The sequence below is a fragment of the Astyanax mexicanus genome, chromosome 1 (assembly GCF_023375975.1).
Source record: "Astyanax mexicanus isolate ESR-SI-001 chromosome 1, AstMex3_surface, whole genome shotgun sequence".
Taxonomy (NCBI): domain Eukaryota; kingdom Metazoa; phylum Chordata; class Actinopteri; order Characiformes; family Acestrorhamphidae; genus Astyanax; species Astyanax mexicanus.
Genome location: NC_064408.1, coordinates 22,160,373 through 22,171,136, shown reverse-complemented (window position 1 = coordinate 22,171,136; position 10,764 = coordinate 22,160,373). Strand labels below are relative to the sequence as shown.

Sequence of the window (10,764 nt, the reverse complement as noted above, 5' to 3'; positions counted from 1 at the left end):
TACACAACAATAAACTGCTCTTACCCATGTGCCCAAGTTTTTCCCCACTACCCTATACTCCACAGAAGCATCCAGTTTGTCTAAAGCAATTGTAATTCTCTTCTTATTTGGTACTGGTGGCTGGTGAGTAAAATTCACTGCCCCTATTAATTCACTGGCCCATTCATAAAACACAGCTTTGTTAATTTTTTTTCCCCTTTGCTTGTCTCAGCGCTGCCACAGTATCAGAGTGTCCTTTCTTATCTAAAATGTCATTAACTTTTTTTCTGTCAAAATTTGCCAACCTGCCCTAGGAGGCACATCCTCTTCTTTATAAAGCATGAGTGTATCTGAGTGTATCTAGCATTGCACAGGTGGGCCAGATTTATCAAATTAAAAAAAAGTTAAAATAGCACTACGTGTTCACAGCCTGCCATTCCCTCCATAATGTGGTATTTATTTTACATGATTTACTAAAAACCAATAAAAACTCACATGTAAATGAGCTAATGAATATTAATAATCATTGCACCTCCATTTGTTTATCACATTCTAATTAATATATACAGCTCTGAAAAAAAAGAGACCACTTAAAAATTATTTTACCAAATTGAAAACCTCTGGAATATAATCAAGAGGAAGACGGATGATCACAAGCCATCAAACTAAATTGAACTGCTTGAATTTTTGCACCAAGAGTGGCATAAAGTTATCCAAAAGCAGTGTGTAAAACTGGTGGAGGAGAAAATGCCAATATGCATATGCAATATGCAATTAACTCTTAAAACTTTGTGAATATGAATTAGTTTTACTTGCATTATTTGAGGTCTGAAAGCTCTGCATTTTTTTTGGTATTTCGGCCATTTCTCATTTTCTGCAAACAAATGCTCTAAATGACAATATTTTTATTTTGAATTTGAGAGAAATGTTGTCTGTAGTTTATAGAATAAAACGACAAAGTTTATTTTACTCAAACATATACCTATAAATAGCAAAATCAGAGAAACTGATTCAGAAACTGAAGTGGTCTCTTAACTTTTGTAAGAGCTGTATAACATGTAATCTAAAAATAACATAACTTCCATTCATTGTGGTACAATGAGGAAAAGATTTTGGTGATAAACATGATAAATGGGACATTTTAGAAAGTGAAATTCAATAAAATATATGATATGGTGTGTTTAAAGGGATATTGACATTATACCAATCTTAATTTGATTAATTTGAATCTGAAGTAAATCCAAACAAAAATTCTACATCAGATTCACGATGTGTTTCTAAACGGCAGAATTGATTGCTTTGCTTATATAATGATGGATATAGCATTGTTCAAGCAAATTGAACAAATCCCAAACAGCAAAACAAGTGTGCAAGTAAGGCTAAAGAAGACTTTACTTCTGGTAATGAGGTTCAATGTTTGTAAAAGAGATTTATGAGTACAAAGAAACTTATACATAAATCAATAAATGTGCTTTTTACGGAAACAAAATCTATGAAAACTCCATTATTCTTTCTAAGAATGTAGTTTAGGTATGACAAACTCTGTTATGTTTCTTCCAGAACGGTGCGAGTAATCAGGACCTGGAGACCCTGATGGTCCAGTGGGAGCCAAAGGTCGGCGTGATGAAAGCAGTCTGTCTGCTACAAAGTCTACACATCATCCACTCAAAGCTCAGTCTAGTCTTTCTCCATTTGTTCCCCTCTACCCCTCTTTTCTTTTTGGCAGTTATGAATGACAGTTTCCAAAAAGCACAGAAAACTACTTGTGCTATAAATGACTGGAAAAGACATTAAAGGGATGGAAAACAGTGAGGTATGGCTAGGGGGGGATTCACAAAATCAAAGATTTTACAATAAATACTTCAGATTAACATTCCATATCGTGTCATTTATGTTTAAAAACACAAACTACTCTTCTTACAGAGAATATTTTAATAATGTAGTACTTGCTGTAGAAATGAATCCTGTTCTAGGGCTGTTCACAGTTCAGAGTCTTATCAGAACTGGCTGGATGGTCATTTTAACAATGTTGACAGTAAACAGAAAGCAGTCTCCACTGATTGCCGGTGATGAAGGGGAGAGAGCGGACAAAAAGGAAAAGAACAAACGTCTGACTGTTCAGAGAAACAGAGCATAATAGAGGCATAGTTTTATTACAAAAGATTAGAACATTAACCCCTTAAGCCCCTTAACTGCCAAATTGTACATACATTTCATATGCTCTAAATCTGGTCATCTAAACAGCAATACATTTATTGTAATTGTGAGATTTATGCTGGGTTTTATTTATCTAAGAAGCTGGATATTGAAATTTGGAATGACGTCACAGTTAGGATAACATTCTGTTAATTTAAAAATATTTCCAATTATGGCAAATATAACCAAAGTAAGTCTCACTTTTCATTTCCCAGGTTATTACTGTTAGCACTGTCCCAGGTTAGCATTATTAGCGAAACCAGTTGACAAAAACACATTATTTATTATTTTGTTCATCCTAACACCATAAAAAATGAGTCCACAGATAGAAGATACTGTACATAGTAGTTGTATGTGTATAACTAATTTAATGAGGCACAAACAGACAGAAGTGCTAATAAATGGTATAATACTACTACTTTCACTACTGTGAGTCCTTTTCAGACCTTTCTAATAGGAAATTGGACATGTGGGGACATTCCACATTAGAATTTTTACTTACATTTTTTAATATCCAAGTTTGTAGATAGAATGCAAAATAATAGTCGAATCATTAGCCTAGGGATTAAGGATTTGAAGAAGAGTTCATGGTACCACTTTAAAATAAAACTACCTATATAAAGGGTTTATAAATGGTTTACAATTAGTTTATTAATGGTTACTAATTAGGTTGTAAATACCTTAAAAAATCATTAATAATCAGTTATAACACATACGTAGAAAGGGCAAAATTATAGACGGCTGTGGGTTCACTATTTGGCAAACAACAGGTCATTGTTGTCCTTTCTATGTATGTGTTATGACTGATTATTAATGATTTTTTAAGGTATTTACAACCAAATTAGTAACCATTAATAAACTAATTGTAAACCATTTATAAACCCTTTATAAAGGTAGTCTTATTTGAAAGTGGTACCGAGTTCATCATATCAATTCAAGATGCAAACAACAGCACTGCGGATGGTTAAGTTTGAAATAATGCATCTTAACAAGTAAGATCTCTTCGCAGTTTCCAACTTATACAACAAACTACAGCTATTTTTAATTTACTAGAGATGGAACTGATCCGATCCAATATCGGTATCGGGTCAGACATAGATATCAACTTACATATTGGGTATCGGACGAGCAATTTAATTCAATTTCTATAAATTTAACTAGTTTAATCAGTTTAATCACCTGCAGAGGGCTCATGTGGAAGAGCACCAGTTCACGCTAGCCAGTCTGTTGCAGTTTTAGTCTGAAACTGTCAGCTGATAACATTAGCTTTATGACTAAAACGTTATTTGTTTGGAGATATTTTAGTCTTTAAACGCTGAAAAAAAAGAGAGCTATGGGGTGGAAATATGCTTGTAACATAGAATGTAACATTTAATTAATCACAGGGGTTCAGGTTTTCCAACATAATTAAAGACTTGCACTCAGAGTCTTCAGCAGACAACACAAAGTCTAAAGGGATTACAGAGAAGCTGCACAATTTATATCATACTCTGCAGCATGTTGGAGCATTTAAAGTTCAGGTATAATCTGTTATTATATAAATTGCTTTAGAATGCGTTTAAATTCAGTGTAATTCAGTGCATTAGTGTATATTTTTTGCTCGCCTAATCAGATGTGCTGTGTGGTCTGTTTCAGTCTCATGATGTAACCTTCACCACAATTTCAAGAGTAATAGTGATAGTATTAAAAAAATATTATATTAACCCTTGTGTGGTGTTCGGGTCTGTGGACCCGTTTTCATTTTTCATCAAATGATACAAAAAAAATATTTTTTTCTAACTCAAACTCATTGGCATTGGCTCATTTTTTGTGAAAAACATATATCAAAACACATTTTCGATAAAAACACACTGTACACCCCCCCCTCCCTACACATTTATATTACATACAGTATGTTTGGCCAAGGGTTAATAAACATTGCTTCATTTGTAAATTTGAAACTAAACAAATTTTCTACTCATATCTTGAGTTTAATTCATTTCTTTTACATTTTATTAAAAAACTAATAAAAAAAAGAGTAGCACTTTTAAAAAAAATGTAACATAAGAAAGGTAAAGTGAAAATATTAACCATGTAAGCTGTTTATATTGCTTGCAATTTAGGTGAAGCAAGCATGTGTAAAGCATTTTAATGTAAAATTGCTTAATTTTGCTGAATTAAATACAAGTAACAAAGTAAACGAGTAACAAAAATATGAACACCACACAAGGGGTAAATGATAAAAAATCTTAAAATATTTGTATTAATAAAGCACTTGTATTGGAAGCTATATCAGTATCTGCATTTGTGGATCAGACCATGGCTATTATTTATCACCCAAAATTAGCAGATGCCTCCACATCACACTATGTGTGAAATGCAGATGCCATAATTCCCATCACTAAAACTGTGAATAATTGTGACTCATCGGGACAGTTTTCCATGAAGAAACGATGACTACGTCTAAGCCCTGTTCAGACAACTGACCCATACCATTACGTTTCTCCAAAATGCTTCATTACACATCATTCTGAATGACTTCGTTTAGACAATTGAGAACCACTGAAGCATTTTTCCAATAGAATCGTAAGCAACTAGAAAGCGATACGAACACCCAAACAAAACCACTTCTCGCTGGAAGAGTTGGATTATATTATAAGCATGTGTTTGGTGTCCAGATGGCACTGTGTGACTCATGATGAACAAAACATCAGGTGACGGATGACTCCAGAAATCAGTGTAAACTAAAGTCCCAAGTATGACAACAATACCATTTATCGCAATTATTTCTGGGGCCATTTATTCTCCAAAATAATCTGTTCTCATGACAGGCCTAGTCCCAAGAACTTTACCAGAGGTTCTTTAAACAATTAACTATAAAATAAAATAAATGGAGAACAGTGAGAGAAAGAGAAAAGATCTTCAGACACTAAAGATAACAAGTATGAAGCACTGAAGAACAGACAGTGCGAGGGCCTGAACATCTGCACGTCTGCAGAAAAGATTAATCAATTACAAAGACTCTGCTTTATGAAAAATTCATCTTTCACAGCTCAGCTTGTTCTCATGTCTGGGAGGAAATCTCTGACCCTGCATGGGGTTTTACAACACAGATACAAAGTAATGATGAATACTCCACTAGAGAGAGAGAGAGAGAGAGAGAGAGAGAGAGAGAGAAACAGAGAGAGAGAGAGAGAGAAAGAGGGAGCATGCTAGAGATTATTCCAGTCTCAATACACAGAATATGACCATCCGCAGGGTTCAGAATGTATCTCCTCTGGTGCGGTTAAAATGAAAATATGAATATTTCTGCACTATATTAAATACAATAAAGTGCTTCTAGGAACAATACTTCATTTCACAGAAGTTATGAAACTGTATGGCAAAATCCAATATAATTTCTAATTTTCTCCTATTTTCTCCCAACCTGCACGGCCAATTACCCAACCCACTCATTAGGACTCCCTCTATCACTAGTGATGCCCCAACACCAGGAGGGTGAAGACTAGCACATGCCTCCTCCGATACTTGTAAAGTCAGTCACCGCCTCGTTTCAAACTGCTGCTGATGCAGAGTTGCCCAGTAGTATCACAGCGTGTTCTGAGGAAAGCCCAGCGACTTGGTTTCAATATATCAGCTCACAGATGCCATATGCTGACCGACATCACCCTTTGGAGTGATGATGGGAGAGACCATCATCTACCCACCCAGAGAGAGCAATGCCGATTGTGCTCTCTCAGGGCTCCGGTTGCCGATGGCAAGCTACATGAATGGGATTCAAACTGGCGATCTCCTGATCATAGTGGCACCGTCTTAGTCTGCTGGACCACTCAGAGCCCCGATTCTGTCCGTTTTTGAACATATAACTAATATATCTCTCACTTCTTTAACCACAAATCTACCACATTTAAAATGCAGGTCACCATGCAGTCAAGCACCAGCTGTGAGAACTTTAGAATTCCTGTACAGAACTGCACTGTGTAGCTCTATGTCATTAGCTGTGTTTGCTCTATTAACTCTGTTGATACTCCCCTGAAAACATGGCCATATGGGTCCCAGTAACTCACTCGTCCACCTGGGACCCACCTAACCCACATTCCACTGTTGTGAGTCTCATCTGAGCATGTTGTCTGTGTCCCTCTATTGTTCTGGGTATCTGTTTCTCCTTGACTTTGATTCAGATTGGGTACTGCCATCCAACAGTTACAAATGTAAAACATTTCACTCACCCAGGTAGGGGATGCAGGGCACCATCTTGAGGGAGCTGATGTATTCCCTCATTCGGGTGTAGTTCTGCTCTTTTGAGGTCAGGAAGTCGAGCTTGTCAAATGTGGCCTTGTCTTTACGGCTGATCAACTGCAAAAAAACAGCAAACGGTCAGTCATTACATAGTTCAGTGAAGATAGCAAACAGACAAGCTCTTTATTTAATACTTTAAAATGGTCAACAGTCTAGTTTTTGGTGCTGTTCCTTACTTAAATGTTGACACTGTATTAGAAGTGGGTGGTACAATGAAATATTATATTATGATATTTGAAGATGTTCAACCTACCCTTACCCTAATCCACTGTAAAGTCATTAGATTAGACTAATAATGCTTAGGACCAACCCGATTTCACCCCTTAGCCCTTACCCTCTGTTTTTTGTGTGCATGTCTAGGGGTTAGGTGCCCTGTATAGATAGTGAGAAGTAAAAATCCATCCATCCATCCATCCATCCATCCAACCAACCAACCAACCAGGCCTTCGCATCAGTAACAGAAAAGCACAAATACAAGTTTAGATGACTAGCTGAAAGCTCTAAAAATATAAACCAGTGATATTACAACAAGAGCACGCAGTGTCACTGATGTGAAACACCACAGCACGTTTACAGACTTGCTTCATCCAACGCTAGCATTAAATGTGTCTCATGCAGTTTAATTAGATGCCTCAATGGACTACTCCTGTAGCTGAGACCACCAGAAGTGAGACCACAGCTGGACACAAAATCCAAGTAATTTTATTGATATTCAAATATAAATTGATATAAATATAAAACATTACAGTATGGTAAACTACAGTAGAAATTGTACAAACGACTGCTAAGGGTTTCCAGGAAGCTCTGCAGGAGTTAGCATGCAGTGTTTAGTAGACTGAAGGGGAGAAAGGGAGCAAGGGAGTGAGGGAGACACGGCACCACTTTTTATTGAGCTGAAACCAAAGTTGTGGGCGAAGCGGATTCCTGATTTTTCAGGAAAAAATGCACGTTTCCCTCTTAAACTGTAAGTGCTGAGCAAGCTCTTTCCATTCCCGCATTTCTCTCTCTCTCTCTTTACCGCTCTCTCCTTTGTGTATTCTCCTATTGCTGCTGCATTAGATGCATATGGACTGAACATGTCTGTGAGCACAGGCAGCCCATCGCAGCATCAGTCCAGCTCCCGTCTTTCTGCTCGAAATGTCTGAACACGGTAGCGTGAGACTCAATCAGCTACCCAAACACAGCTTTAAAATACATTTCCACTTCCATTCAGCGAATAAGCACAGCTGCTGAACCGATGGGAATGACGTTGATATCAAAACACTGTGGCAGGACGGGAACAAATGGGGTTTAAACAGAACGTCTTGTTTGAAAGAGTGCTGCTCCTGACAACTTCCTCCATCAGATTATCAGCACTTACTATACTGGAGAGAGAGGAGAAACTTAACCTCCACTCTTACACACTTCTGATCTGAACAGATCCACAGGTGTTTTTTTTTTTTTTTATCCCTTCTTCAGGTTTAAGAAGACGAATCTTTTGGAAAGGAAACCTGCATGAGCTGATACTTTTCTCAGCACAATACACTAACCATTGAACCACTGCTTTACCAATCCAGGTGTTTGATAAAAACTAGTGCAATACCTGCAAACCATTCTCAAACAACATATTAATTTAACAGCCGACATAAGTAAATCTCATTTTCATACTGTCATCATGAGAGGCTCCATCTTTCTGGATCTTGTTGGATCAAACAGTGAGCCTGTGGCGCTTTATTAAGAAAAAAAATCATTGCTTGTGCTTAAATTACAAATATGTTTCCTACGCATATTGCTTCAAAAAACAGCATTACATTGAAAAAAATCACTTAAAAAACAATGATCATGATGCCTTTTTCTAACGCTGCTAGTCCCCCCCCCCCCCCTCTCTCTCTGCATTTGACACATTTCTGCACGTTTCATGGAGAGCATCGAAAACAAGCACCAAATTTGTTAAGACCTTTCCATACTCAGTAGTACCGAGACATTTCAATCGGTGTCTTTTTGGTATCGAATTTCAATACCCAGCCCCACCTAGGTATAAAAAGAGCATTTGGGAGACGTAGAGTCTCTCAGAAGCAAAGTAAGGTTTAAAAAAAAAAAAAAAACATGAATATGCAGGTTCCTCAACATAACACTACGAGAATATTGAATACTACACCATCTACAATAAATAAAATCATCAGAAGATTCAGAGAATCTAGAAAAATACCTCTGAGAAAGATACAAGGCCGACAGTCAATACTGGATGCTGGTGATCTTCAGGCCCTCAGTGGGCACTGCATTAAAAAACAGCTAAACAGCAAAACCATAGCACCCATCTGAAAAACCATATAATCCATAGACATCACAGAGAACCACTTGGACAACCATAACTGTCAGCTTGCAACACCATAGAAGCCACTGGGAAAAACCAAAGCAACCATACCCCAACACCAAGCAACACTGCCTGCAACTAAAATTCCACTTTAACTATGCAAACATTCTGCATTTTCTTCAGAAAAAAAGTTTCTAGTTTCTAGTTCTCATATTAGCGGTTTACTAAGCAAATAAACCTAAACAAACGTTTAAATTGTACGTTTAAACAGCTCTATATGTTTCCTAATTTATTAACCTGTAATTATTGGTTGTTTGACTGGAAATTTAACTAATGAACAGTGCTCCCATGCTTTTAACACAGAAAAGCAGTACTCATGATGTATAAGGAATATCCCATGATTTATTTTCGAAATAAAATGATATTGAACATTATAACACAGTTAGTTCCGCCCCTGCAATGTGATTGGCTGAGAGGCGTTATCAGCTAGTAATGCACTGTAACCGAAGCTCTGCACGTATTACACCGCCACATACAGGTACCCTAGCAATGATGCAGCGCTTGCAAACCAAACAGCACAGCTACAAATAGAGCAGTAATGGAACTATTTTAACTCGCGGAGTGTTTTTTTAACGAAACAGATCATATTTTCTCATCCTCTTTAACTCAAAATCAATAAACAGAGATAATGGAACTGTGGTATAATCACAATAATACACTCGAGGTTCGTGTTACAACATGTTACACGTTATAGCACACCCTCTCGTGTATTATTGCTTATTTATTAAATGTGCCCAACTCTACTGAGCAGACATGACTAAAAAACACTGAAACTCAAGCAGGACATTACAGTGTAAAACAAGTGAATCTGAACCAGAGTTCATCTGCTCTGTGATGGGACATCCTGGCTTGGCCTCACGCCTGCTCTGCTCTTACCACACATGAACCAGACTTGACCCGGTGAGAAACGCTTCAGAGACTGTTTTTAAAAACACACCCACCCACACACACACACACACACACACTCCTAAAACACTAATGTGTCTGAGAAACTTAGCTCAAATTGTCCACATGCTGAAGCTAAAAGCTAATAGAGCAAAAAGTACTGGCTCAAAGAGCAAATAAGGTATAACGGCAGGCTCTGCTATAAAATCCAAGCACTGCACTCTACCTTACTGCTGCTGAGGCGCGATAAATGTGAACAACCAGGTGTATTGTGTATGGAATCGTGCCAGGATTTCAGACCCAGTTCCAGATGTCTGTCTAATCTCATTATTTTGACATACAGTACATGACAGTTATGCTGCTGGAGGTCAGAAACCTCAATTCAACTTGATTACAGCATAATGCACAGGAGGAAGTGCAAGGCCGTGAGATACTGGCACTGGTATGTTATTAAATCAGCACACTGATGCCAATATCTCACAGTATAGCACAACCCTGAGTTTATATAAAAAGTACCACAATGTTCAATTCTATGTATTTATTAATTTATTATTAAGGCAATAGATACAAAAGACTGAACAACAAAAAAATTACAATTTACAATCCATTAAAACAGAGCTCCAACCTTTGTATTCAGTCTGTGCCCCCTTCCCCTCAATTTGTTTATTGCTTGTGTAGGATAGAGCTTTGGAAACCCCCTAGGTCCAAATTGTGGCTGCTTAGGTTTATACTCAAGTGACCCCAGCAACATTAACACCTGTAGAGCACAGTTTTTTGAAAGTGCAGGTTGAAACACATTCAAGTGTGATAGACTTGATAGATTATTACATATAATGTATATATATATATATACGTATATATATATATATATATACGTATATATATATATATATATATATATATATATATATATATATACGTATATATATATATATATATACGTATATATATATATATATATATATACGTATATATATATATATATACGTATATATATATATATATATATATATATACGTATATATATATATATATATATATACGTATATATATATATATATATATATATATAC

General features: G+C 36.6%; 1 protein-coding gene across 2 annotated transcripts in view; it reads right to left on the bottom strand.

The window, feature by feature from the left end:
* LOC103027981 (ras-specific guanine nucleotide-releasing factor RalGPS1) overlaps positions 1-10,764 on the bottom strand; it is a 221,704-nt gene that overhangs the window by 113,963 nt on the left and 96,977 nt on the right. For both annotated transcript variants that reach the window (XM_007258076.4, XM_007258078.4), the window contains exon 8: positions 6,384-6,510. In XM_007258076.4, coding sequence (XP_007258138.3) covers positions 6,384-6,510 — 127 coding nt within the window. The remainder of the gene's footprint in view (positions 1-6,383; positions 6,511-10,764) is intronic.